General features: G+C 38.8%; 6 protein-coding genes and 1 pseudogene across 8 annotated transcripts; 4 read left to right on the top strand and 3 right to left on the bottom strand.

The window, feature by feature from the left end:
- Nucleotides 1-173: 173 nt before the first annotated feature.
- LOC147289088 (uncharacterized) lies at nt 174-1,349 on the top strand. Its single transcript, XM_086235739.1, has 3 exons — nt 174-523; nt 816-902; nt 1,007-1,349. Exons 1-3 carry the CDS (start codon nt 295-297, stop codon nt 1,075-1,077), a joined length of 387 nt encoding a protein of 128 aa, XP_086091865.1. The 5' UTR covers nt 174-294; the 3' UTR covers nt 1,078-1,349.
- A 408-nt stretch (nt 1,350-1,757) lies between these two features.
- On the bottom strand, nt 1,758-4,186 carry LOC147289087 (uncharacterized). The gene is made up of 8 exons (XM_086237985.1): nt 3,830-4,186; nt 3,632-3,740; nt 3,440-3,555; nt 3,217-3,336; nt 3,026-3,115; nt 2,588-2,736; nt 2,223-2,490; nt 1,758-2,092 (listed from the first exon to the last, which is right to left on the bottom strand). Exons 1-8 carry the CDS (start codon nt 4,049-4,051, stop codon nt 1,940-1,942), a joined length of 1,227 nt encoding a protein of 408 aa, XP_086094111.1. The 5' UTR covers nt 4,052-4,186; the 3' UTR covers nt 1,758-1,939.
- A 2,606-nt stretch (nt 4,187-6,792) lies between these two features.
- LOC147289086 (transcription factor-like protein DPB) lies at nt 6,793-11,215 on the top strand (annotated as a pseudogene). The gene is made up of 9 exons (XR_015121213.1): nt 6,793-7,183; nt 7,572-7,651; nt 7,909-7,952; nt 8,807-8,868; nt 8,995-9,141; nt 9,251-9,319; nt 9,528-9,626; nt 10,259-10,330; nt 10,585-11,215. The product of XR_015121213.1 is annotated as a transcription factor-like protein DPB (transcript).
- A 351-nt stretch (nt 11,216-11,566) lies between these two features.
- EMB976 (Tetratricopeptide repeat (TPR)-like superfamily protein) lies at nt 11,567-17,226 on the top strand. Of its 2 annotated transcripts, XM_086235579.1 has the most exons (8): nt 11,573-12,224; nt 12,322-13,729; nt 13,868-14,179; nt 14,471-14,575; nt 14,660-14,747; nt 14,885-15,006; nt 15,390-15,454; nt 15,832-17,226. In XM_086235579.1, the coding sequence occupies exons 1-8, from the start codon at nt 11,685-11,687 to the stop codon at nt 16,387-16,389; spliced, it is 3,198 nt and encodes a 1,065-aa protein (XP_086091705.1). In that variant the 5' UTR covers nt 11,573-11,684; the 3' UTR covers nt 16,390-17,226. The 2 variants fall into 2 exon arrangements, with proteins under 2 accessions (XP_086091706.1, XP_086091705.1); XM_086235580.1 differs by lacking the exons at nt 14,885-15,006; nt 15,390-15,454; nt 15,832-17,226 and having other exon boundaries at nt 11,567-12,224; nt 14,660-14,751.
- Nucleotides 17,227-17,334: 108 nt separating this feature from the next.
- LOC147289084 (Tetratricopeptide repeat (TPR)-like superfamily protein) lies at nt 17,335-18,871 on the bottom strand. The gene has a single exon (XM_086235581.1). The coding sequence runs from the start codon at nt 18,836-18,838 to the stop codon at nt 17,417-17,419; it is 1,422 nt and encodes a 473-aa protein (XP_086091707.1). The 5' UTR covers nt 18,839-18,871; the 3' UTR covers nt 17,335-17,416.
- A 200-nt stretch (nt 18,872-19,071) lies between these two features.
- Nucleotides 19,072-20,831, top strand: LOC147289083 (NADH-ubiquinone oxidoreductase-like protein). Its single transcript, XM_086235582.1, has 3 exons — nt 19,072-19,258; nt 20,214-20,298; nt 20,438-20,831. Exons 1-3 carry the CDS (start codon nt 19,142-19,144, stop codon nt 20,545-20,547), a joined length of 312 nt encoding a protein of 103 aa, XP_086091708.1. The 5' UTR covers nt 19,072-19,141; the 3' UTR covers nt 20,548-20,831.
- A 376-nt stretch (nt 20,832-21,207) lies between these two features.
- LOC147289082 (uncharacterized) lies at nt 21,208-25,955 on the bottom strand. The gene is made up of 8 exons (XM_086236285.1): nt 25,204-25,955; nt 24,681-24,776; nt 24,437-24,547; nt 24,028-24,337; nt 23,582-23,672; nt 22,795-23,125; nt 22,221-22,369; nt 21,208-22,120 (listed from the first exon to the last, which is right to left on the bottom strand). Exons 1-8 carry the CDS (start codon nt 25,516-25,518, stop codon nt 21,598-21,600), a joined length of 1,926 nt encoding a protein of 641 aa, XP_086092411.1. The 5' UTR covers nt 25,519-25,955; the 3' UTR covers nt 21,208-21,597.
- Between the last annotated feature and the right edge of the window lie 1,094 nt (nt 25,956-27,049).

Here is a 27,049-nt window from a genome sequence, read left to right as displayed (position 1 = left end):
ATTAATTAATTTTTTTGTTGTGTATTTTAAGCCATTTTTTGTCTGAATTTAGAGGCCCCTTCTCTTAATATTTTTTTTTTTTTGGGGGGTGGGGGTAGATCATAGATATAAAGTGATGATCTGCCCAAACTTTTAACTTGTCTAGGTCCGCAAATTCTCTTGGTCTTTACCTTGGGCTGGGCTTACCAGGATGGCCCAATTCCAGATGAGCCCTCGTAGTCGTAGAAGTTGAGGTGTTTAATTGGAGAGTGAGTTGGGGCTAGGGTTTAGTGGGAGAAAGAGAGAGAGAAAGAGATGGCGAAGTTCAATGAGGTGCAGAAGAGGAAGAGAGCACAGAAAGCAGAGAGGAAGAGAAGGATTCACGGAGATCCAGAGAGTGGGAAGTTGAAGAACAAGGTTCAACCCCTCTCTATCTCTGGCAAGCGCAAGCGCAAGCTCTTGAAAAAATGGCGCCGAGAGCAGAACGAGGCTGTCAAGAAGGGCCTAATAACCATGCAAGATGTAGAAATGGCTGCTGCTGATGGTACCCCTCCCTCTCTCTCTCTCTCACTTTCTCTGATAATCTTTTTTCTTTTATTTTTTCAGTATTTGTTACTCTGTTTTTGGGATATATACTCGATAATTGCTATCTTATATAATCAAACTCCAAACCCACGATTAATTAATCCTTTAATATTCATTGTTATTCAGCTTATTTTTGTTTAATTGAAAGGATTGCACAAAGAAGCATATTTGTAGTGTTGGGAAACATATCTTTTTGTGGGTATGTTAATTTGAAGGCATGAAGCTGATGTGAGTTTGTTTTTACTTTTTAGGAGGAGAAGAATCTGAAGACACTAAGAAAACTAAATCAAAGTTTCCCATGAAGAAGGGCCTCAAGCTTAAACAATTAAAGCGCAAAGGTTAGTTTCATTGTTCTCACTTGTCATATGTTGTTATGTTCATTTTGCCAATGCCAAGTTCTTTCTTTGTGAATGCTCAAGTATTTGTTTTTCTCAATGAACAGGCAAGAACAAAGGAAATTCTTCTAAGCCTGGTGCTGCCGAAGCTTCAGCGGACGCAATGTTGGTAGAGTAGTTGTCTGGCTGATGAGAAAACATGTCGCTTTTAACTCGACCCATGTACTATTTGTTCTAATTGGAAATGAGTTTTAAACAGAAATTTTCCAGCTTGGTGCAATATTCAATTCAAGTTTTTATGTATTATTATTCTTTCCCCTTCTTTGTTGATAGAACACTAGAGCAGGAAAGAGAGACAATGGGTTAAGGGGCTAATTCTACCCGTGGAAAAGTTATTGAAGTATGAATGAACATTGTTCTCTCATAGTGAAGTGGATTCTATTGCTACCAGATTTTTTGTCTCAAGTTTCTACTCCCCTCTATCTCTCTCTTTCATGAAACCCTTCCTCTTTGACTTTCTTTCTATTGGAATCTTGTAAACTAGAAGGATATGAGGGAATTACCACAATACCAAGGTAAAAAAGGAAAATTGATAGAATTTATTTCTCCCAATGACCAAGGTAACAACAGGCAAAATTATGCTCTTAAACCATTCCATCAGGCAATCAAGCTAATGGCCCTCCCTGAAAAGAATGGGTAGTCAAGCAAGCAGCTTGGTATTAAATCATACCCTCTCTTTTAAGTTTCAGGTCATGCCTAATTCTCTTTGTCCAGAGGGGAGGTTCCCACAGCACAAAACCCAAACATAAAAAAAAAAAATAATAAATAAATAAAGCCACCAGCAAACTAAATCACCTTCGAATAATTCTTGCAGTACCAATTTCCTTCAATTGTCAAGGGCTAAACCAGACATGAATGTAAAAGGAAATAACAAAAGGAAAGAGTATTAGAATAATAGAACATGCTAGCCTATGGCCAGATAATTGACAGGACGATCATTGTATCCTTGAGCAGAGGCAGGAATAAGACGTTGGAGCTGTCTATCTTCTGAACATACCAGAACTTTGAAGTGTTCTGCTGTATTCTGCAATGATCGGAGAGTTCTTCACCAATTCCCATATCTTGGCAGAATTCTTCAACCAGTCACGCTCAGTCACAGTCCTCCCAAAAGAAGGAGAATTCATAGATAAAACCTGAATTAAAGAGAGGAAAATTTTCATTAAGGTGCTTAACAATATGTATTCTGGACTGCATTCAACTCTCCTGAATAAAATTGTAGATCCAGAAAACTGCATATGGGGAGGGAGGGAGAGAGAGAGAGACCTGATCTCGCAATTTCCATAGCATAGAGGTATAACTTTCATACTGATCTCTTGGGGAGTCATCTTTACTCTTTATTGGGATTACAAACAAATTTGGCACTAGAGAATCTGGATCATGACTTTGAGTACCCGGAGCCAAAGAAGTGAAAGGATGCTCTTTAGACATATTTCCATCTTTCACTCTCATGAAAGAAGAGGTGCTGACATATTGTCCTAGTGCCTTCCTCAGTTGCACAATATTATGGGGACCAAGATCATGATCGCGCAGTCTATTGATGGTCAGAACACAATAAATACATGAGTTTCCTTTTCTGTTATTATGTTGTCACATTAATATAAGAGGAACACCATTTAAAGTTTACTCACTTTGTGTGCACAAAAACTGGTGCAGCCATATATTCTCCACCTTCATGAGCTTTATCTCTGCTATCTTTTTCAGGTCCTATATTGGAGCTTTGAGAATGGGAAAGGGTTAATGAAGATGGATCAGGTATGCCATGTTTCAATAGGTCAACCTGCAGCCAGATAAATATGGCATTTAACATCTTTAAGTAAGTTGTTTGTAAAAGTGTAATCAAGATGGCTCAAAGCCTTAACACTCTCCTTTTACATACAGAGCACAAATTCCATGATGTTTGCATACCCTAGGACTCAGAAGGGAATGTACAGTGCAAGAATTTAATGAAATTTCTGATAATTAAAGCAAATAAGAAAAACTGAAGAACAACAGACAATTTATAGGTGTGAGGGACATGGGTGTCGAATCGAAAATGTTACAAGTAATAATGAAGATGAGAGAAATACCGTTGACATTAAACGCCACATATTATGATCATGAACTCCTTCTGATAGAACCAGCAAAATGTGACAGATGGAGGTGAGAAGAACACCAAGCTAGAAGAATTCCTTGCAGCACCCAGAGAAAAGGATAAGCGGATGAAACATCCTATAACCAAAACAGTCAATAGTATCTATTATTTTCTCTTTGTAGTTACCTGAATACCCATAACTTCATGAGCTAACTCAGCAGATAAAGATTCAGCAGTTAGAACAGGAATGGTGGATGAGCCATCGGGTCTCATCATCTCAGCCAAAACAGAAGGACTAAAAACAGGCTGCCAGTGAAAAAAAGGAGACTTTATCATACTCAGTAATTCATACATGAATACAACGGTGGATTCAAAAGAGAAAAACAACCATAAAAAGGTAAAGTAAAACCTGGGTATCAAGAAGTATAATGCGTTCAGCAGAAACCCTGGGTTCAATGCCCATGCTACAATGCCTTGCCATTGCTTTACCCTCTTCTGTCTCTATAGCAAATGGGGGTAGCATTCCTGTAATTTGTTCAATCAATTTATGAAAACAAAGACACCATGTATTAGATGGAGAAGTGAGCAGTGAGTCACTGACCAGGTGAGGTGGCATCAAAGCCATAAAGCTCGTTCATAATGGTGGACTTGCCCACCCCAGGCGGACCAATCACTCCCACCACCGTAAACTCAGTGTTGTCAGTCAAAAACTGCAATTTTAGTTACAACTAACTCCTCACAATTCAACACCAAAATAATAAACAAAAACCAACTTTCTAAGTGAGAGACTGAGTGTTACCGGGAGGAACCGGTCGATGTGGAACTCCCAGGAATCAGAGAGAAGGTTTAGGGATCCGATAGAAGGGAGACGGGACCGAAGCGACGCCGTATACTCATCTCCACCCCCGCCGCGCCCGAATTTACCGGCCACTGGAGTGCCCGTCACCAGTCCCGGCTTTGCTAGTAGGATTTTCGGAGGATTCGAGGAACCACTGCCGCCGGTCGACGTGGACCCAGCCATCGATAGGTTTTCAGTTACGCTGTCGTTTCAGTTATGTTTATTAATGTCTTGAGCTCTTTAATTCGCGGCGGGTACCCTCCAGTGTCCAGAGTCCAGACTATCGGTTACTCTTTTTCTCTTTTTTTTTTTTTTTTTCTTTTTCCTTTCAGTATTAGATATTCTTTTTTTTTGTGAGAGTATTAGATATTCTTTTCTTATCTAGTATAGTAGTATCTCGTAGTCTCGTACTAGGTACTAACTACTACTACAGGTTTTCTTTTGGTAAAAGAGTACGAATATTATTATTATTCGTATTATTATTTTTTTGATTAGTGACTGACTGGTGAGTAAATTACTGAAAATTAAGCATTGAATTTTAGGTCCATTGATTTTAACTACTAAATTTCAATAACTTTTTAGTTTACATACCAAAATTAAATATCATTTTAGATTAGATACTAGTTGAATAGTCAAACCTAACAGTTCTATATTTACTTGTTATGCCATTGTGAAAAAGTACAAATCTACCCTTCCCTCATCAGCAACATGACTGACCTCCGGCCAACCTCCGACCACCGTCTTCCGGCCGTCCTCCGGCCACTGTCTTCCGGTCGACCTCCGGCCACCTTCTTCCGGCCAAGCTATACTCATTACACAAAAAAGATAAATTAACATTTGACATAAAGGGGATTCAAACCCCTCTTGAATAAGAGGAATACAACATCTCCCACCACTATACTAAGTCAACTACTGTGTAAAATTATTGCTTTAAGCCTAATTTATACTATATTGTCATATTTTTTTTAAAAAATAATTAATCTAATTAGTTACAACTAAATCTAAAGTTGTGACTATCACAATTAAGTTGTGACTGTCTTTAGATTTAGTTGTGACTGATTTGAAAATGTGACTCTCACAATTAAATCTAAGTGTGACTCTCAGGGCCGAAAAAAAAACCTTAAACTCTAACATGAAAACTAAAGACAATGCACCTAAAGCACCCCCAAAATTCATATAGCAACCAATTAACAAAATTTGAAGTTGTAAATGATATTCATAAAAAGATAATTTTAACATAAAACACCTAGATGTTTAACATAAAAGCTAACATAAAAAGGAAATTTGCATTAAACATATACCCTCTTAAGGAGGAAATTAAACCTGTGACTGTCAAGCAGAAATAATTTGAAATTCATTTCTATCTTTGCTTCCATCTAGAAGATGTCATCTTAAATCTAAGTTGTGACTGTCATAATTTAGTTGTGATGTGGGACATGCATTTGCCTACCAATTCATACATAAAGGATTCAAAAAGGAAAAGCAAAATAAAAAAATCTAACGGATTAATACACCACACCTAAAAATAATCAAAAATTAACCGTGACAGTCACAACTAAATTGTGACTATCCAACTCAGTTGTGACTGTTTGGTAGTCACAACTGCATTTGAAGTTGTGATTGTCCTACAGTCATAACTAAATCTAAAGTGTGACAGATATGGAAAGAGATAAGTTTAGACTCCCAAAAGATAGACCCTAAAGTCCAACATGAAAACTATAGATAGTGCACCTAAACCACCCCCAAAACTCATATAACAACCAATTAACAAAATCTGAAATTGTGACCAATATCAAACTAGTTATGAACTTCAAGCCTAAATGAAGAATGCTATGACTGTAAAGATTGTAAGTGGCATTTCCAAATTTAATAGCACGTGAGAACTCAGGAGGCATTGGCTCACTTGAAACAAATGTCACCGTAAATAAAATTGCACCAAACATTCTCAAAATGAAAAAAATTTCCAACTACATGACCCAATTAATATTAGGTAAGAAGCTGTGACTAAGCTCCACAATTTCATGAATAGAAGCTGTGACTGAGCTCCACAATTTCAAAATAATTAAAACTCAAATGTAGAAACCACAACAACGGAACAATCACATACATAATGAGAAATAAAAATCAAATCAAATACAAAAAAAGAAAAAGCAAAAACATAGCCGAGCCTAAACTCCAAAATTAAACAATATACAAAACTTGAAGCACGAAGATTAGGGTTACTGAACTTGAGCACGAAGTGCTTCGCCGACGCTATTTGTCGTTCACTGTTGTTAGGCTAGGCTCCTCCTGCGGCACTGAGGTTTGACGCAATTGGACCTCCAAACGGTGCGCTCATGGAGAGAGAGAGAGAGAGAGAGAGAGAGAGAGAGAGAGAGAGAATTAATACAGATTTGTCTTGGAGTGTTGTTTGGATAACGAGAAAATTTGCAGGAATTGGAAAAAAAACTATAATTGGCTAAGAAATTCAAAGAAACATAAGCATATTACCAGAAATTGAAAGAATTGTTGAGAAACCAGACAAAATTGATGCAGATTGCCAAGAAATTGAAGCAAATCGTCAAGAGGATTGTTTTGTTTGCGTCATTTGGGTTTAGGGATTCGTTTGTTAATTTCCACGCTCAAATATGATTAGCAGCTGAAATGAAGCCATATATGGGCCAAGGACAAAAAAGGAAAATAAAAGAAGCCCAAAAGAAACAGGTCATGCTGAAAAGTAGTTTTGGTACCTAATCTAAAAGGTTTTATGAAAGTTAGTAGCTCATCTAAAAAACTATTGGGTCTTACTGCTTTTCTAAAAGATTATTAGAATTAGGTATTTAATCCTAATTTTCTATTGAATTTTCAACCTTTTTTAATTTTTAATTTTTAATAATAAAAAAATAATTGTTAAATAATAGGGGGGGAAAAGGAAAAATATTTATACTAGTCGGGCATGCGGTTTGGAAGTTTGGGGAGCCTAGAAGGTATCTAAGGACTGGGACTGATTGAATTCACTTTGTTTGTGTTGCTGTAAACTTGTAAGAGGTTGAAGAATCAAGCAGGCGAATTGTGAATTGTGATTTCCAACGAGAATCAAGTTGAGGAGAATTTGAAGCAAGATTTAGGATTGATGGGGACAAGGTCCCAGCAACTAAGCCGAGGAGAGGAGGAGGACGACGTGCCCGGTCAGTCGGTGTCGATGAGCGGCAGCGTGGGGTAGCCCTCTAGCCGCAGTGAGCAGACCATGGCCACACCCGCCGGCGACAACAATTTTCTCAGATTGAACCATCCCGACATTCATGGCGATGATGCTGGCTCCCAAGGCGCCGTTGCGTAAGTCCTTTCTTCCCTAATTCCCTTCTTTAGCTTTTGCTGCTTTTGATTTTCGCTTTCTTCTGCTTCAGGGCTTAGGGCACGGAAACAAATTCACCCATGTATTATTTCCACATAAAATTAGTTTTTCTTGTTTGTGACAATTTGGGTTATATCTATAGATGGGTGATGTGAAAATTCTTGATTTGAGTCCTCTGTTTATATGCATATCTATATGCACCTAATATGTATCCACATTGTTTGATTTGAACGTTCTTACTCTGTCTTACTCACCAATATATTGAGTTAACCGTTAACACTCTACTTTATGATACTAAATTATGGTTTCACTGAACCTTTTTATTCGTAATTGTCTACACTTATGATTGTTGGTTTAATCTTTAAACAGTAGCAAGAAGAAGAAGAGAGGGCAATGGGCTGTAGGAGGCGATAAGAGTGGTAGAGGACTGCGCCAATTTAGCATGAAAGGTATTTGATTGATTGCTGTCTGTCTTATTTCCATTTACATTGCATTTTGCCTTCCAAAAAGGTGGTTTATCCTAACAATTTATGAATTGTGTTTAAGTGAACATTGCATTCAATATATGGATTCCGAGACACTCAACCTTTAGTTTTTACATGCTCAACTTACTTATCTTCTGGCTTGTGTGAACATTGTTGTAGTTTAGTTCACACCTTTACTTACTCTCTGATTTTATGTTGATTTTTTGTTGTTTTGTGTTCAGTGTGCGAGAAAGTGGAGAGCAAGGGAAGAACCACTTATAATGAGGTTAGGTGCTTTCTTGAAATCATTTTTATTATTATTTTTTTATTGATGTTATTCCAAGTTCTAATGTTTATCTTATGAGGCAGTTACTCCTTTCTATAACTATTTATTATATCAGGGTGCATTTGTTTGCCCTCAATGTTTGTTGTTTGTATGTGGATGTGTGCATACTAAAGCTGGATTTCCTTGGTATTTGACAATTCGTTTCTTTTATACTACTTAGAAGTTAGAAACATCTTGTTCATCTTGATAATTAATTAAGTTCATCTGTATCTTGATTTAAAGGTTTCTGAGTAGGTTGATCTAGGCATGCAGTAAGGAACAAATTTCAATTGTAGTCATTGAGTGACCATATGATATGTTACATTTGGTAGTAAAGAAGGGTAATCACGGGCCACTGCTTTTAGTGTTACTCCGCTAATTGCTGAGGTGGTCCTTTCTCCATAGTTATAAATGTGACAGCATCCTTTTTGAGCGGTATTTTGAAGTCCTTGAGTTCAAAGGCATAAGGCATGACTTGTTGCTATGGAGGGCGGTATAACGTCACAGCTCACTTTTAAGTGTCACCATCATTTAAAGTGAATAACTACTTATCATGCTGTTTTTGTGGGAGAAGGTAATTCATCAAATGCCTGTTTTGGGATTATGGTGAGAAATTTGGTGGAGCAAGGGGACTCATTAGGCAGCACTTATGGGGTTGACACTAAGAGTGTTGCAATGTGGTTTAAATGTAACAGATCACAAAACAATGTTTTCCAAGATTCACATTTATTACTCTTTTCTTATTGCAGTGTCGATAGTCTACCAATGTTCTTTTAAACATAGTCTTAAATCTAAGAGTTTAAAGTACTTTCCAGGTTGCAGATGAACTTGTAGCAGAGTTTGCTGACCCTAGCAATGGTGTTACGTCCCTGATCAGGTTCGATAACCAGGCCAATAAACCTGTTTTCCATCTGTGCATTTCTATCTGCAATCTTCTTGGCTAAAGTGGAATGGAACTTGCTTATGTAATCCATTTTCTCTGGGTTGTATTTTTATTTGGCAGCAAAAATATGATGAGAAAAACATCAGGCGAAGGGTATATGATGCCCTGAATGTTCTAATGCCAATGGATATTATATCCAAGGATAAAAAAGAAATACAATGGAAGGGTCTACCTCGTACAAGCCTGAGTGATATTGAAGAATTGAAGGTCTGATTGCAGTCTATATTTTATGTCTTGTGTATCAAGTGGATGGTTACTGTTGACTGTCCTAGATCAAATTTGAGCTTGCATGACTGGTTACATGTATTAAATGCAGACTGAGCGTATGGGACTGAGGACTAGGATTGAAAAGAAAGCTTTGTATCTGCAAGAACTGGAGGAACAAGTATGAATGGCTATTGTCTATTATTTCATGCTTCATAACTTTTTTCTCAGTTTAGGTTTTTGCATGTGCTTGGTTGAGGACTATAATTATTTATTATTATTATTAAACTGATATTAGCTCAAGGGAAAAATATCCGAGCATGATACCATTACTCAATCATGTTCATGATCAGTGTCTGGACGTACTAACTTCTTATCTCTTTTATCAGTATGTAGGTCTTCAAAACCTGATACAACGCAATGAGCAATTATACTGCTCTGGGGATGCTCCTAGTGGGGGTGTGTCTTTACCTTTTATTCTTGTGCAGGTAAGTTTTCTTCTCAATGTCTCCCTTGTATAATGACTTTATGCATTCTGAGAAATAGATTAGAAATACAATACATTTTATGATGCATAAAAACACCATGGTTTTTATTTGAAGTCTTGGTATGATTTGTTTGGTGCCTGGTGACACTTGTTACTTAGCTTGACTTGATATAAATTATGTGTGATTCGTGATACGAGACATGTATACCTTCTTGATATGAGTTAGGCTTAATTTTTTTATTATGTACAAACTATAACAGCTGCATTTCTACCCCTTTCTATATAATTTTTTTTTCCGGTACCTGTTTGTGTATAATAACAAGCATATGATCAGCTTTACTTGACTAAATTTCTTTCAGAACTCCTTTTTGGTAAGTTTATTGTTTTCAGATTCTTGGGAAATTGGATGTATGTTTTCTTTCACAACTCCAGTTATCAAACTAATACCTGGGAAATTGAATGTACCCTTATTTTCCTAGATGTTTAGAAGGTTGTATCAGTATTTTTTTCTTTTTCTTTTTCCTTGTTAAAACTTTTTCCTGGAGATATGTGAAGTGACCCCTAGATGGTCTAGTTGCCTTTTCATGCCTCTTATTTTCTTATTTTCTTTTTTAACCCATGACATGTGGATAGACTCGCCCTCATGCAACTGTTGAGGTGGAAATATCAGAAAGATATGCAGCTGGTGCATTTTGACTTCAATAGGTAAGGAAGCCCTCTGAGCTTGTTCTCATATTATCTCAGACAGAGTGACATGATAGTTGGTGGTAACATCTATATACCATTTTCTGCTGGGGGCACATGTAGAGATAGTTGCCACCAGTATTATGGTACTTCAGTCCAAAGTGATGTTAATGGGATCAACACTGCGTAATAACTTACTAAGAAGTTTTTTGAGTCGTGATTTCTTTAATCAATCTTTTCTGATCTTTTGATTTTGGTTGGTCTTCTTTTTGCAGCACCCCATTTGAGCTCCATGATGATAATTATGTTTTGAAGGCAATGAAATTTTGTGAAAGGCCGCAGGGTGATGATGTGACACAAAATTTTACTGCAGATGGAGGCGAAGGTTCTAGCATGTCAGGCATGTATCAGCCGCAGATTCCTGTTCCCACAATGACAAGCACACCTGTTAGGCCTCCCACCTCGCCACCTATTCCCGGAATACTAAAAGCACGTGTCAAGCATGAGCATTGATAAGCAATTTGAAGCTTAATTATCGGGCCATGGGCAACAATATGAGCACCTGTATATTGTGGAGTGGTTTTCCGGAAGTGAATAGGTCCCTCGTAATTATCCTCGTTAGATTTCGTGCTAAGTTGGATGTAGTTTAGGTTATTAGCAGATGAGTCTTAATTGCTTTGATACTTTGGAGGGTTGGCTCTTTGCATGCCCATTATGTGCTATTGTAATCTTCCATTCTTTTTGTTTTTTGTTTATTTTTGTTAACTGCTTTTAGGCCAGCATTGTACTAGAAGTCAAAGTGATATGTAATCTGTAGAGGATTGTCCAACTACAAATAGAATGATAGAATTAATTCGACAGATTCTGTATTATGAACTTATAAGTTATCAGCGTTGGTTGGTAGTATGTATAATCTTGTTTCACAAAACATGTTTCACCCACGAGCACATTGCATATTACGGACATGTCCTTTTATGGTCGAGGTTTGTTAATAAGTAGGAATCTTCACATCCAAGGGACTTAAATGAGGAACAAGTGAAACACCACACATTAAATGGTTGGATTTGCTACAAATTATAACATTTATAATTTATAATTCATTAAACGTGTTGTCCCTTAAGAAGTGTCTTAGATGAACCCTTAAAGAGGTTCAGGTAGGTAGTCAACTGGTCATATAACGAAAGAGAGAAACAAAGGAGTAATGATATTACTAGCCGATGTTATCCGCGTCTCTACAGTATAAGAACACTAAACGGTGGTTTTGCTTCTTCTGGGAGTGACTACAAAGTAGTAACTAAGTCCAGTCTCCAGCAGCAGCAGGCACTTGTCTGGTGGTGGTGGTGGGAATTGGGAATTGGTAAAGTACTAAAGTGAAATGGAGTCACTCAACTCCTCCTTCCTGTGCACTACCACTCCACGTCCCCTGCTCCCTTCCCACACCACCTCAAAGAGGCCCATCCACATCCACATCCGCATCCGGTCCTCCGCGACCCCAGACCCCTGGTCTCTGAGCGACGGCAACCCCGACAGGCCCAAGCCCAAGTCCAAGAACCCCAAGAAGCCTCTCTCCGACGACAACGCCCGCCGCATAATCAAGGCCAAGGCCCACTACCTCAGCGCCTTGCGCAGGAACCAGGGCCCCCGCGCCCACACCCCTAAGTGGATTAAGAGGACCCCCGAGCAGATGGTCCGCTATTTGCAAGATGACAGGAACGGCCACCTCTACGGACGCCACGTCGTCGCCGCCATTAAGAAAGTGAGGGCTCTCTCCGAGAAGCCTGAGGGAGGCTACGACATCAGAACCGTCATGGCATCCTTTGTTGGCAAGCTCAGCTTCAGAGAAATGTGTGTCGTGCTCAAGGAGCAGAAGGGCTGGAGGCAAGTCAGGGACTTATTTTCTTGGATGAAATTGCAGGTTGCCTAGCTTTTACTCCTTTCCAATTGTGTTGCTTTCTTCCTTACTATGGGTATTAATACTGTGTAGCGTAATGATACACCTTGTGCTTAAACAGTTAAGCTACCGCCCAAATGTTATTGTCTACACAATCGTTTTGCGCACATATGGCCAAGTTGGGATGATCAAGCTGGCTGAGCAGACCTTCTTGGAGATGCTCGAAGCTGGATGCGAACCTGATGAAGTTGCTTGTGGTACCATGCTCTGTACATATGCCAGATGGGGACGTCACAAGGCTATGCTCGCCTTTTATTCCGCGGTCGAACAAAGAAGGATTACACTTTCTGTTGCAGTTTATAATTTCATGTTGTCCTCCTTGCAGAAGAAATCACTCCATCCAAATGTCCTACAGCTTTGGAGGCAGATGGTGGATAAAGGAGTGATCCCTAATAAATTTACTTATACTGTAGTCATTGCCTCACTTGTCAAACAAGGCCTCAATGAGGAGGCTCTCAAGAATTTTAATCACTTGAAGAATGCTGGATTTGATCCTGAGGAGGCAACTTATAGTATGCTTATCAGTTTAAGCAACAAAAATGGCAACTACGACCAAGCACTAAGACTATATGAAGACATGCGATCTCGGGGAATAGTTCCAAGCAACTACACCTGCGCTTCACTTCTCACATTGTATTACAAGAAGGAGGATTATTCTAAAGCCCTTTCTCTATTTTCAGAAATGGAAAGTAAGAAAATTGCGGCAGATGAAGTCATCTATGGTTTGCTCATTAGAATATATGGAAAACTTGGTCTTTATGAGGATGCTCAGAAAGCATTTGAAGAGATGCAGCAGCTGGGTCTACTCAGTGATGAGAAAACGTATTTATCAATGGCACAAGTCCATCTCAATTCAGGGAATTATGAGAAAGCTTTAGAAGTTGTTGAACTGATGAAGTCTGGAAGCAATTTTTGGTTATCCAGATTTGCTTATATTGTCTTGTTGCAGTGTTATGTTATGAAGGAAGATCTGAATTCTGCTGAAGTAACATTTCTGGCTCTATCCAAGACTGGACTCCCTGATGCAGGCTCTTGTAGTGATATGCTCAATTTGTATGTTAGACTAGACTTAATGGAAAAGGCCAAGGATTTTATTGCCCAGATAAGAAGAGACCGGGTGGATTTTGACGAGGAGCTTTTCAGGACAGTTATGAGAGTATATTGCAAGGAGGGAATGCTTAGAGATACTCAACAGTTGATCCAAGAGTTGGGTACAAGTAAATCATTCAAAGGTAGTAGGTTCAGTCAAACAATATGTAGGGCTATGTGTGAACACAAGGAAGATGACCGGCTTGAAGGCAAATTGGTGACCTTTGACCAGCCTGACCCTGTGGCCCTTGGATTGGTGCTCAGTCTCTATCTGGCAGATGGCAATATCACTAAGACAGAAAAGGTTTTAGCATCATTGCTTGAGACTTCTGGTAGCTTGCCAATTGCTAGTCAGCTCATTAAGAACTTTATTAGAGAAGGCAAGGAACTTACATTTCACCAATTTTTCAGCAAAACATAACACTTATTTATGCAAGTCACGTCTGTGTAAATTTGTGTAATATTCTTAATCCTGGTTCTGAAGAAACTGAACAAGCTTGACATCAATTTTCATGCAGGTGATGCATTTAAAGCAGAAACTCTTATCAATCAATTGGTCAAGCTTGGCCGCAGAGTAGATGATGCCACAGTTGCTTCTTTGATTAATTTATATGGGAAGAAACACAAGCTGAAAAAGGCCCAGGAAATATTTGCAGAATTTGCAGATTCTCCTCAAGCTGGAAAGTTTCTATGTAACTCAATGCTTGATGCATATGCTAAATGTGGTAAACCACAGGAGGCATACTCACTTTACAAACAACTTACAGAGGAAGGGCATGATCTGGATGCTGTTGGCATAAGCATAGTTGTCAATGCTATGACGAATAGCGGTATGAGTTTGGAAATTTTAATCAGACTAGCAAAGAATATAGATTATCAAATAATAGAGCAACCAATTATAAAGATGTTATATCACTTGTCACCATCCTATTAAAAGAATTATTTTTCACCAAACTTTTAATTTCCCCAAATAGCTTTCGTTTATTCAGAAGCCAATACAACACCATATCTCAATTGCACTCACAAAGCCACAGCCATCATTGTGAACTGAAAAATATGAATGGTTTTATTTCTTAATTCTCTTTGCACCAATGTTGATTATAATAAGAACTCGTCTCCAGGAAAACATCAAGAAGCAGAGAATGTTATCCGCAAAAGCCTTGAACACCACATGGACCTCGATACCGTGGCATACAATACCTTTATTAAGGCTATGCTGGGAGCAGGTTGATAAGGGCCACTTCAATTATTTAGTGAATACACTTGAGTAGAAGAAGACTTGAAATAACTTGGTAAATTTCATGCTGCAGGTAGATTGCATTTTGCATCCAGTATCTATGAGTGTATGCTTTCTGAGGGGGTTGATCCATCAATTCAGACATATAACACCATGATCAGGTAATAGCTTGATAGACTTTTGCCTGTTTGTAAAATAAGTAACTCAAACACCGCCTCTCCTCCCCCCACCCGCCACAACCTCTTCAAAATGAAAAGATATATTGAATGCTGTTCGTATTGGTGAACTATGGTTGTAGTGTTTATGGACGGGGTCGAAAGCTTGATAGGGCTATAGAGATGTTCAATACAGCTCGCAGCTTGGGTTTGTCTCTGGATGAGAAGGCATATACAAATCTGATTAGCTACTATGGGAAAGCTGGTATTGTTCTGATTCCACCTCCATTGAGAAAACAATTCTAAACATTGTTACATAAAATTTCACCGCACTTGAATTAGGATGATATCAATTTTGCTATGTTGGCATAGTTCATTGTAACAAAGAGCATCTATGATTTTATGAAGCATTGCTGTATCTCGTATATGGCCACTCTTGACAATATGCTAATTGCTAAATAAGTTGGATTGTTTTATAATGCTGAATGCTGTATTTAGCAAAAATATATTTCATTTGCATTTATACCTGTGCATGGCAGGGTTACTTCATTTCCTTATAGTGGATATCTTGTAGACTCTTCAGGTAACAAATTTCTTCATTGCTTGTAATTTGGAAATCACCATAACTTCAATGTGTCTGTTTTGTAGGCAAAAGGCATGAAGCATCCATGCTATTCACCAAAATGCGGGAAGAAGGGATAAGACCTGGGATGGTATACATAATTGCTGAACCTTGTGAGATTATGTTGAAGAGAGATATAAATATACTAATTACTTAATATAATAATCAGATTCATGAGGGCACACCTTACTGGAACGGTATGGCTATCCCAAAAAACCTGGTGGATGCGGATTCAAATTGTAGAAACAGGGGTATGGCTGTGGACATCTTGTCCTCGCCAGACTCCACATTGGCAGGAGCCTCCTGCATAGGACCACCCTTTTTTTGTAAATGCAGAGATCATATATATTATGCTCCTTGCCAACATTGGTTTTATATTATTTTTGGCCACCTAAACACTTTTTTACTACAGAAAATAATACATTTCTACTATAAAAGTGTAATCCGTTGTCTTTCTGTGAAAATCAGGTCAGTTACAATATAATGATCAATGTATATGCTGCTGGAGGACTTTATCAAGAAGCGGATGAATTATTCCAAGCCATGCAGCGAGATGGTTGCTCACCTGACTCCTTCACCTACCTATCCCTAGTTCGATCTTACACAGAGAGTCTGAAATACTCGGAAGCAGAGGAAACTATTAAGTCTATGAAGGAAAGCGGTATCTATCCTTCCTGTGCACATTTTAACCTCATACTCTCTGCTTTTGCCAAAATGGGATTGATAGGGGAAGCAGAAAGGGTTTATGAGGAACTACTTGCAGCTGGTTTAAACCCTGACGTGGCATGTTATCGGACTATGCTGAGAGGTTACATGGACTATGGACATGTGGAAGAAGGCATTAAGTTTTTTGAACAGATAAGTGAGTCTGTAGAGACAGACAAGTTTATTTTGAGTGCAGCAGTGCATTTTTATAAATCTGTAGGGAAGGAACTAAAAGCTGAAACTGTTTTGCATTCTATGAGTAGTTTGGGGATTTCATTTCTGGAGAACCTGGAAGTTGGATCCAAGCTAAAAGCCCCATAAATATTTCAGAACTTAGTGATGGGCCATTGTGTGACTGACGACAAAGCAGAGGGATAGAATAATCTATAGTAATTGCATGCCGATGGCAAACTGTGCATACCTCAGTTGTACCAGGAATTGAATTTTTGAGAGATGCTGAATATATATCTAGAAGGTGAATGATGAACAAACATTACGAGGTTGCATGCTAGCAGTAGCATGATGGTGGGTTGAGGCTTGTCTTTCTAGTCCTCCATTGATTGAGTGGGAAAAAAATCTCATCAGTTGCTTAAGACCTGAAATTAGTGGCTGAAGAAATCTGTTGAACGTGAAATGGCTTTATGTTCAATGATTAGAGGCTCGGCAAATGCTGGAAGGGCAAGTATGTCACACGGAGGGTTTCTATTGGCATGAAATCATGGCCAATTAATGGATATTGAAGTCGTAACACCAGTATGGCATTACCCATCCCTCATGCCTGTATTGTGATAACTAATAGCTTCCAGCCTTCCAGGAAATCGTCAACACAGATGAAGCATATATCACAACACTGATAATTCTTTGGTGCTGACATTACAGCTTGATTGTACAAAAGTTCATGTTCATTAGGGCATACCACTTTGTGGTGATCTTACCAAAACCTTAGTTGAAAAATAATTGCTGAAGCAGCTTGGCCAAGTCGGGAACATGTACAGAACATTCCCTTTGGGTGTTGAATCAAAATATTTTTACTATAAATGATTGTAGAAAGCTGTGAATGGTTTTCGTTTATGAGAAGATTTTTCACCCTTTCCTGTAACAGAATTTTATGGACTCACATCCATCTAGAATCATATCATAAGATTAATTCTAATAATATCATGTTCTAATCAATTCTGTCAATATGTGCTTGACCCAAAAAAATGAAGTTGCTTCAACAGCGCTTTGGAAACATTGTGCAGCCACTGATGCATAAAAAGAATTGCATTTACCACAAATAATATCAATTGTTTTATTAGCTCATTCTTGTAAAATGCCAATCACGTTTATGATGATATGGTACAAGGATCTAATGTGCACTTGTTGCCAAGCTATAACCCGGAATCTTAGCAAGTCTTATTCGATGCATAATCAATCTTACCCTCTCAACCTCTTTCCATAAACCTCTACTGGCATAGATATTAGATAAAACCACATAAGCCCCATCATTCCAAGGCTCTAATTCTTGCAAATGCTTAGCCACCAACTCCCCCATCTTCACATTCCCATATTTCTCACAGGCACCCATCAGGCAACCCCAGACTACAGAATTTGCCTTCATTGGCATCTCCTCCACCATTTTCCTTGCCTCCTCAAGCAATCCCGCTCTGCCAAGAAGATCCACCATGCATCCATAATGCTGCAGGCGGGGCATTATCCTGTATGTATTCTTCATCATGTCAAAGTAAAATCTTCCCTCTTGCACAGTTCCACCATGAACACACGCACTGAGTACCCCAACAAAGGTCACATGGTTAGGTCTCACTCTTTCCTCTCTCATGCATCGGAAGCATTCAAGTGCTTCATTCACATGCCCATGCATCGCATAACCCACAATCATAGATGTCCATGATGACACGTTTCGTTGCTCCATCCTTGAAAACACCCTATAAGCCAAGTCCATTCTCCCACATTTCCCATACATATCTACAAGCGAATTCAACATCAAGATATCCGATTTATCTACGTTTTTGGCTTGGTAAACACATTTATGTAACTGAAGAGCCAAGTTTAAGTCACTTAGACTACCACAAGCTGATGTGACACTAACCATGGTCACATCATCCGGCATGAACCCACATCTCCTGAGCTCCATGAACGTGTCTATCGCTTCCTTGGCACGCCCACCTTGGGAAAGGCCTCCAATGATGGCATTCCAAGAACCCAACTTTCTTTCAGGGTTTTGCTCAAACATGTTACGTGCATTTTCAAATTCTCCCGCCTTAGAATACAAATTTATAAAGCCACTCTCACAGTACTCATTGGAGTGAAGGCCCAGCCTTAGAGCAACGGAATGAAGCTGCCTACCAACCTCCACAGCAAAAAGTTGACACAGGGCTTTTAAAATAATGGGGAGGGTGTAACAATCAGGCAAAACACCAGCGCGACACATAGCAATGTAAACAAATAGTGCCTTGGCATGAGCATCTTGTCTAGTGTATGACCTTATGATATTGTTCCAGTGAAATGGGGCGGGGTAAACTTGCAGCATCTGGGTTCTGATTATATGGGCATAAATTTGGTTCAATTCTAGCAAGGTACTGCAATTTGACAACTGGGTTGCTATTATTTTTGCTGGGTCTTGGCCAGTGGGAGCTTCGACATTGAGTTGGGCATCATCCAAATTTACAATACTTGTAGTGAAGCTTTGGTTGAGATGGTCTGAAATGGTGGTGCTTTTGGGTCCTTGGATTCTACAAAGCCTAATCGTGAAACGTTGTAATGAGGTCATATATTCTGTTATGTTATTGGTTTACATGGGAGAGGTATTCACACCCACAGACAGAACAGGATGGAAGTTAGGCTCTTTCAATAATTCAGTGTCATCATTGTAAGCGACAAGGCGGACTTGAAAAACGACATTCCATAAAAAACGTCAAGTCGTTTGGCGCGGGATTCGAAGTTCAGGCCCATGTAGTTGCTGTTCAAAACGGACTATAATCAGCAAACTTGGGCCTTCTAACTTTCTAAGCCGTCAACCGATTAATTTGTAGCTCTTCCATTTTCTCGGCTCTCTGCGTGTGAGCAATCAGCAATGGCGTCCAGTCTGGTGAAAACCCTAATCAAATCGTCAATATTGGGATCAACGGGGACCAGGAATTTTTGCCTCGTTAGGAGTCAAATCAGCAACCACACCGCCAAATGGATGCAGGTTCCCATCTAAGCTTACCCAATTGTTTCGACATTAACATAATTTTGCTTCTTATTTTATCATATATTACAATGATTTACATTCATCTACCATGGGGATCTATTGTTCTCTTCTCAAATATAATCCTGCAGTAAACAAAGAAAGAATTGTGTTTGAAAAAGAACATAGCTTATGGGCGAGGATATGTAAATAGATAATAAAGATAGTGGCTTTGTTCAATAGTGTGGTTTTGCGTGTTCTTGATGCAAAACTCACTCCGAACTTGCATAGTACAATTGCCCTTTTCTCAAATGCTTCCAGCCTGATATAGATTGGCCTCCATTTTAATAGCATCTATGCATATTGGTCTTTCCCAGAATTTCGGCGAGTGTAATTTGTACCGTAGAATTTGATTGCTGAACAACCCTTGCACGCTATAAATGCTAAATTAAGTTTCCTCTAGCAATACCACAAAGCTTTAGAACAATAACCTTTTTATTTTTATGACCTTATTTATTTTCGTTGCAATGGAATTACTAGACTAGTCTCTCCCAGCAATGAAGTTAGCAGGAAATGGAAAAAACACAAATTTCCATGAGCATAAGCCAACTAGAGTACATTGAGGAAGCGAGTGTAAGTTTGTAACAGTGTTGTATGCATCTTGCATTTCAATGAAATATTGATGAAGTAATCAGCATTTTTGATGGATGATTTGAAGACTTTGTTTTGGTTCAAATGCTGTTCATATTGTCAGCTTAATTTTAGAGGAGTGACTGTGTTCTATGTTAGAGAATCTAAGTTGATACGTGTGACCTTTTCTACAAGTTGTCCGACAGTGTCAATTTCCTATGTGCATCAGTGTGCTTTCTCTTTCTTGGTGTCTTGTTCCAATGTTAGAAGCCCATTTGATTCCCACTTGATTTATTGATTAGAAGGCATAAGTCAATGAAGTTCACTATTTCTTTTTTATTAATAGGATACAAGCAAGAAGTCTCCAATGGAGTTGATCAATGAAGTTCCACCGATCAAGGTTGAGGGCAGGATTGTTGCATGTGAAGGAGGTTAGTTGTATCATTGCTCTCCTTGTTTCTTTTGCATTTAGCCAGAGAGAAGCTATTTATGGATTATACTGGAAGTTCAGATCAATAAACCTTCCAGAGAGGGGATACAATTTATTTGGGTATATCTGTTTGGTTGCAGACACCAATCCTGCACTTGGGCACCCAATTGAGTTCATATGCCTTGACCTGGAAGAGCCAGCCATCTGCAAGTATTGCGGTCTTCGATATGTGCAGGATCACCACCACTAGAAATGGGGAACTGATAATTCAGTAAGGCTATGTGCAAGTTTCATACCCGCCGTCATATCTTCATTGAAGCCGTTTCATAAACAAGTTGAATGTGTAATGATAATACTTGCTTTTCGTAATTTAGTAAAATAAGGATTTGACATGCCTTACGGTCGTGTTATTCTTCAGGCATGAATGAATATCTGTATTCCATTTGCCATCTTTGTTTGCTTACCTGATTTTTGGATGTTACGACGAGCTGTTTGGCATTTGTAATGATATTGTCTTGGGTGTTCATATTAGAATTAGATTGATAAATTGCTCTTGGATGTTGTTGATTCAGGGCCCTTGCTGAACATAATTGTCAAGCACCAAGGCTTCTGTCCTTTTTTCCAGCCTATCCAAATCCCATGTGTCAATGTCCATGCTTCTTGTTTTCATGCTTGATGATTTTTTTACTTCTGTTTTTTTTTTTTTTTCCTTTGGAACGTCATGCTTGATGGTATAGCACTAGCAATGAGTCAATACTACTAGGTTGATTTGTATTTCAATGCTGACAGTAGGTTAGTTGCATGTTAGTTTTTCAGCGTTCTGCTGGCATATATACCCACATTCTTCGTATGACGTTTCTTGTATATAATTTACGCATTACATGCTGCTAAGCATTTTAGGCACCTCGGTTTTCAATCCCGTGGTCTAATGTAAGGTATCGGCCTAGTTTAAGCAATACAGGCTTAACTTTGGAATTACAGAAATAGAACCCCAAAAGAAGTTTAATATGTATAAATGGAAAATGAGTATCCAACTCTGTTGGTGCAATAAACTAATCTATTGAATATGCCTATGAAGACCTTGTCAACCATCACCAGCATTCAATTTTTCAAAGAACCTTACAGGAGAAATACCAAAAACCCCTCCAGTAATAGGGGGCAAAGAATGAATAGCATCATATCATGTATGTGGTCATGCCGCCCAAAATGAAAAAGACACGGGGGCCTCTTCATGTCAGCCTTTCTCTAGCCACTTCACTAACTTAATAGAAAGATAATGATAGAAGTTAACTGGACACCATCACACGCTACCTTTAATCTTTTTATCTGTAGCTGCGAATTTTTTTCTCTGTTGATGCTCAGCGACTTTGTAGTCTACAACTTCTCGAAATAAGGTTGGATCAAGCACACAATTCTCACTCCCATAAACAGCAGCTTGGACGCTTGCCATCAATTTTGCTATTTCTCTCCCAGAAAAACCATCAGTCTTTGCCGCTGCTTCTCTTAGCATATCATCAGTCAACCCCTTCACCTCTATCTTCTGTTGTTGTCTTTTGAATAAATTACGAAACCAACCAGATTTTCTTGATTGAGCCTGAGCTATGTACTTGTCCAGATACAGCTTTAGCAGCTTCAATCGTTCCTCTTCCCCAGGCAAAGGGAATTCAAGCATTTCATCAACACGATCTGCCACAGCTGAATCAAGATCTCCAGGACGGTTTGTGGCAAGGGCAAGGACTATGTCCTTGGACTGGTCACCAGTGCGGAATAGGAGAGCATTGAGTGCGCTTCTTTGAGCTTCACTCATATAGGTTTGGTTCCGCCTGCAAGTTTATTCAACACATTCAAAGTTTGCTATGAATCATTCTACTCAAGTTCTCATCTACAAGACTAAAACTAAATTACATCATTCTCATGACTTACTCGCACAAAAATGCATCAGCTTCATCAATGAAAAGCAACAAACCCCTCCGTGACTTTTTGGCCCAATCGAATAACTGATGTATCTTGGTGACAGCCTGTGGTCCAAGTGGAGCAACATCCCCTCCCGTCATCAATGCATAATCCAATCCCTAAAGGCATAAGGAACCAAACATCAGAAAAATATGAGAGTGAAGATTATAATAAGAATGATAATCAAGCAAAAGTTGGCAGATCATAAACCATCTCAGTATGATGAGAAAATACACCGAACCAACTTACGCATGGAACAAACGTCCATTCAATCACTCAAATTTTCCATTCAAGATACAAACAATGCAGCAAAAGTCAAAACATAAAAAATCATCTTAGCATAATATATAAACATATTAAATAAGCAAATCATAATAATAGTTCCTAAGTCTGTATATTCACTTAAGTCTTTTATTTCATCTTGAGAGCAAAAACCTACTTTGCCAATAAGCCATGCACCAGCAGAATGGGTATCAAAACTGAATATATGTAACTAGTTCAAACAAACAATGACATAAAATAATACAGGAGTCAGATCTCATACAGATCTATGAGCCAGCTCCCTAGCAGCCATTGTTTTCCCTGTTCCTGGAGGACCATAGAAGAGCATGTTTCTAAATGGCGCCTGATGAGATTTTGTATTGGCAGTTGCAGCAGCCAACTGATTAATTTTTTTCTGAAGTGAAGGGTGTAAAATAACATCACCAAAGCCATTCCCATTTTTTGTATAATCTTTATTGGCAGTGCGAGACAGGGTGCTCATGGAACGTGAGAATAATCCTGACCAAGGGTATTTCCCTTTGGAGGACTCTCTGATCAGCGATGGTTGTCCTAATATTCGGTCCACATAGCTCCATATCACCTTTGCACCTTCTCTGCATTGGAGAAATGAAACCTGCATAAGCTATAGCATTGTGGAAAACAAATGGCAAAGTAATAAATAGGTCCAACACAAGTTATATTAAGAAGGTAGCCTATAACCTGGTAAGATTTTGAATACAAGTCTATCTCTGTGAGCCAAATATGAGACCAGAAAAAACAAATAAATGCTAGGACTTAACAGTTCATAGGCCTCTACTTAGGGAAATAACTGTTCTAGTGCTCCAAGTCCTGAAGAGTTAGCCTCAGGAGAGAGATGGTGTAAAATGCCAGCAAAGCTTTTTCTTTTTCCACAGGGAAAACAAAAAAAAACTACAAAGTTAATTAAGACAAGATGGACCAAGACTAAGAAAAACAAAAAATAGCCTCCTAGGATTTCTAAGGTGAGTCCACACATAGAAAAAGGAAAATTGCGGTACATTCAAACATTCTTTTAAGATTTTAACACACACCTTGTTGTGTATACCCCTGCAGCTAGAGCTGTCACTCCCCCAACAGCGACAACTAGTTTATTCTGATCCGTTAGAATGGCTTTCAAGCCCCCTGCAAAAGGTACCTCATACTGCATCAACATGTTTTAGCAATAAAATCATTTTAAATTGCATTTGTTCTACCTTCTAATGACCATACAATGGCAGATAGAAGAATCAACCTGTTTTTCTTGGTTGGTAGAAGAATCAAACAAAAGGCACATTATTATGAGGTAATATCCGAAATGACAATGTATGATACATTCTGTATATTGCAGAGATACACAAGCCAATGAGTATGGCTGGGATTCGAATTCAACTAGGTTCAAGAAAAAAAAAAAACCATAAAGAACATCACTTGAGATAAAGTGACAAGGCATGTTTTTTATCTTTCTATCCATCAGATGGCAGTATAAACTGCAAAGTACCTCCAATGTGATCAAAAGTGGTATTTATGGCAGCAACCCATTTCTCTCTCTCAGCATTTGCACGGTCTATCAGAATTCGCCTGTTAACCTCTTCAGCTAGCTTTGCTTCATGGGCTCTCCCTTCTGCTTCTGCAATAGCCCTCACTCTGATTGTTTCACGTTCTATCTCAGCCTTCTCCCTCTCTGTCTGTCGACGCTGTGCTTGGATTTGTTCTTCTATTGCACGTTTAAGTTGCTCCTGTCTAATCGACGATTCTTCTTGCATTTTCACAAGCTCTTGATTCCTTGCTCTGTGGTATTCATTTTCTGCCTGCAGGAACATCAATGAGATAAATTTGAAAAATTAAATTCTTCATTTCCTGTAAAAACAACTTGTGTGTGAAATCCAAAACAGTTGAAGGCTGCATGCCTGCATCCTCTTCCTTGCCAATTCATCCTCATAACGAGCCATTTGGGATTTTGTTTGTGCTTGATGCTGACTTAGTTTTTTCTTCTCATCATAGATGACCCTTTGTCTCTCCTGACAGGAAATGAAGTAGGTGATTTCAGCAAAAATTGGTGCTAGGTAAAACACATTCTGTAATTTTACGGAGCTATAGGAGATATCACTAATCTAAAAGCATGGTAATGGGGAAATAATTACAATATCTTACAGTTTCAGCTTGGGCTTGGTGTACTTTATACTCTGCAGCCTTTGCAGACAACTCAGCCAGCTTTGTCTCTTCTTGCTTCTTCATAAGTTCGAATACCTACACCGATAAAGAGCAACCATTGGTTCCCTCCACAAAAAACCAGTTCACAAATAACCATTGGTTCCCTTTGGTACATCCGAACTTCTGAATGTAGATAGGAACTAGGCGCCAATATTGTTTGCAATAAATCAATAATAGAACCCTCGATTTCTATCAAGCAACCAAATCACAAAAAGAAAGAAGCTGTCAAAAAAGAAGAACATATATCCCCAAGTCCCGCTTAAGAAAAAAATCTAACTAATAGTAACAAAATCCCAGTAACTGCAGAACAAACCCAAATATTGAGCCCCCTTATATAAGCCCCCCAGAGACCCATCACAGCGAATTCAATGAACACACACGGGAACCCCAAATCCAATAGATGCATCAAAATAAAAACACACATCAAGCAAACAAACAAACAAAAAGCCCCTAAATTGCCAACCTGCTTGGGATTTGGAGATTTTGCGATTTTTTCCACAGCCTTGGCACCCCGCTCCAGCGCCTCAGGATCAAACCCTGCCGAAGTTGTTCTCGGATTATCATTGCGAACCCTCGGAGGAGGCTCAGCATCCGCAGCCGGCGGCTGTGAAATTGACGGCGCAGATTGCTCAGAAGAAGAAGATTGGGAAGCATTGGAAGGAGGAGAAGAGAAGGGTGAGAAGTTGAAAGGGCCATCAGCATAAGCACACTGAGTCTTTGATAAGGAGGCTGAGGCAGCTACGGCTGTGATAAGACCTAATGCATATGTCTTTGCCATTTCTTCCTTTCTCTCGTTTCTATTCGGGTTTCTAATAAAACCCTATGAACCTAAAACCCTCTGAACCTAAAACCCTCGGGTTCTTCTTTTCTTTTTGTTTGGGTGCTTCTGGGTGGGTTTGGAAAAATGTGGGGGGTTTTAGAGAGGTTTATTAGGGGAAATGGTGGCTTGAAGACCAAGAAAATCTTATACGTTGAAGACAAAACCCTCTTCCCATAGAAAGCGGTAGAGGGAGAGAGCTGAATAGAGAGGAAAAGAAGGTTCAGGGTTTTTGTAGGGTTTGTGTTGGGTATGTATATGGCGGTTTTTGCAGTGGGTCGGGAGCTAGAAAACTGCTTGGGCTGAAATGAGGCTTTGGGCCTGCTTTTCTGAACTGGGTTGTTGTTGGATGCGCGGGCTGATTTTCGAAAAATGGTTATTGATGGGCTTCGGCTATAATTGGAAAAAGGAATGATCTTATTTCTCAGTTGGTGTAAAGAAAGCACCTACCTTCATTAGCCAAACCAAATGGAACATCTGAGCATTCTGAAAAAATTTCAAAATTAATAATGCCACATTCTTTTTGCAATATTATTAATATTAATGCAGCATTGCAGATGCTAAAGTATGGCCGAAATCTCAGCATACTATTTCATCCTTGTTGTTTTAAAATTTTCAATTAAGTCTTTGTAGTTTAAATATTTCTAAAATTTTGTTTAAATTTCAAACAAAATTGTCATCTGAAAACCACGTACTATGTTATGTTAGCCTTTACAAATTTAGGAACAAAATTGTCATAAAATTCGTATATCATACTCCCTCATTGATAAGAGTAAAGATTTTACCAACTAAATTTGGACGAAAATGATCATTCACCCTTTTTTGTGTGTAATCAATGGAATTTAATCTCCATATTTCTTAGCGTACTGTTTTATGATAACTTTTTACTAGTGTGCGGCTCTTGTCATGGTTGGGCCTTGCCCAGATGCACGAACTTGAATTGTTTTCTTTATTTTATTATAATAATAATAAGTTGCTTCAGTTTTAGTAAAAAAAGGTTGCTTAAAAATGTTTCTTAACCTGGGGAGAAGAAAAAAAGGGTTATTGCTGCAGGTTCTGTACAATTCTTCCTAAATGGTAATTAGGCTTTCATGAAAGACTGGAACCTCCTCGATCCATCTCTTTCCTTTTTAAAAACAAATTAAAAGCTAGCTTGATGTGTTAAATTCGATGTTTAGCTCTCCTTTTTACCAAAAAAATTCAATGTTTGAAATTGAAGCACAAATATAGCTCCTAATTATAAATCGCATGATCGATCTGCCTAGGCCTCTACAATGAAATGTATACTTAGAAATGGCTTTCAATCATTATCTAAGTGATGTCAGACAACCGCAGAGGCCGGGCGGGTTATGAATGTTGGTTAATTGACTGGTAGCTATACATTAATGACCTTGGTTTCTTAATCAATGAGATTAATTATCCACTGAGTCGTCTTTTCCCCTCACGCATGTGGCATGCATGCCTACCTAGTAACACATGAACAGCACGCAAG

This window comes from Dryas octopetala, chromosome 3 (assembly GCF_963921425.1).
Source record: "Dryas octopetala chromosome 3, drDryOcto1.1, whole genome shotgun sequence".
NCBI lineage: Eukaryota > Viridiplantae > Streptophyta > Magnoliopsida > Rosales > Rosaceae > Dryas > Dryas octopetala.
This window is presented reverse-complemented; position numbering and strand designations above follow the sequence as displayed.

Excerpts from the sequence above, each read along its gene's own strand:
- LOC147289088 (XM_086235739.1), top strand. The coding sequence starts at position 295 with ATGGCGAAGTTCAATGAGGTGCAGAAGAGGAAGAGAGCACAGAAAGCA. Across the intron at positions 524-815 it reads AGAAATGGCTGCTGCTGATG|GAGGAGAAGAATCTGAAGAC; the intron begins GTACCCCTCCCT and ends TTTACTTTTTAG. Across the intron at positions 903-1,006 it reads TAAACAATTAAAGCGCAAAG|GCAAGAACAAAGGAAATTCT; the intron begins GTTAGTTTCATT and ends CTCAATGAACAG.
- LOC147289087 (XM_086237985.1), bottom strand. The coding sequence starts at position 4,051 with ATGGCTGGGTCCACGTCGACCGGCGGCAGTGGTTCCTCGAATCCTCCG. Across the intron at positions 3,556-3,631 it reads CTTTGATGCCACCTCACCTG|GAATGCTACCCCCATTTGCT; the intron begins GTCAGTGACTCA and ends AACAAATTACAG. Across the intron at positions 3,116-3,216 it reads ATGAAGTTATGGGTATTCAG|CTTGGTGTTCTTCTCACCTC; the intron begins GTAACTACAAAG and ends GAATTCTTCTAG.
- EMB976 (XM_086235579.1), top strand. The coding sequence starts at position 11,685 with ATGGAGTCACTCAACTCCTCCTTCCTGTGCACTACCACTCCACGTCCC. Across the intron at positions 14,748-14,884 it reads ACATATAACACCATGATCAG|TGTTTATGGACGGGGTCGAA; the intron begins GTAATAGCTTGA and ends CTATGGTTGTAG. Across the intron at positions 15,007-15,389 it reads TAGCTACTATGGGAAAGCTG|GCAAAAGGCATGAAGCATCC; the intron begins GTATTGTTCTGA and ends TCTGTTTTGTAG.
- LOC147289084 (XM_086235581.1), bottom strand. The coding sequence starts at position 18,838 with ATGACCTCATTACAACGTTTCACGATTAGGCTTTGTAGAATCCAAGGA.
- LOC147289083 (XM_086235582.1), top strand. The coding sequence starts at position 19,142 with ATGGCGTCCAGTCTGGTGAAAACCCTAATCAAATCGTCAATATTGGGA. Across the intron at positions 19,259-20,213 it reads ACACCGCCAAATGGATGCAG|GATACAAGCAAGAAGTCTCC; the intron begins GTTCCCATCTAA and ends TTTTATTAATAG. Across the intron at positions 20,299-20,437 it reads GATTGTTGCATGTGAAGGAG|ACACCAATCCTGCACTTGGG; the intron begins GTTAGTTGTATC and ends GTTTGGTTGCAG.
- LOC147289082 (XM_086236285.1), bottom strand. The coding sequence starts at position 25,518 with ATGGCAAAGACATATGCATTAGGTCTTATCACAGCCGTAGCTGCCTCA. Across the intron at positions 23,126-23,581 it reads GCAGGGGTATACACAACAAG|AGAAGGTGCAAAGGTGATAT; the intron begins GTGTGTGTTAAA and ends TCTCCAATGCAG. Across the intron at positions 22,121-22,220 it reads GCTGATGCATTTTTGTGCGA|GCGGAACCAAACCTATATGA; the intron begins GTAAGTCATGAG and ends ATAAACTTGCAG.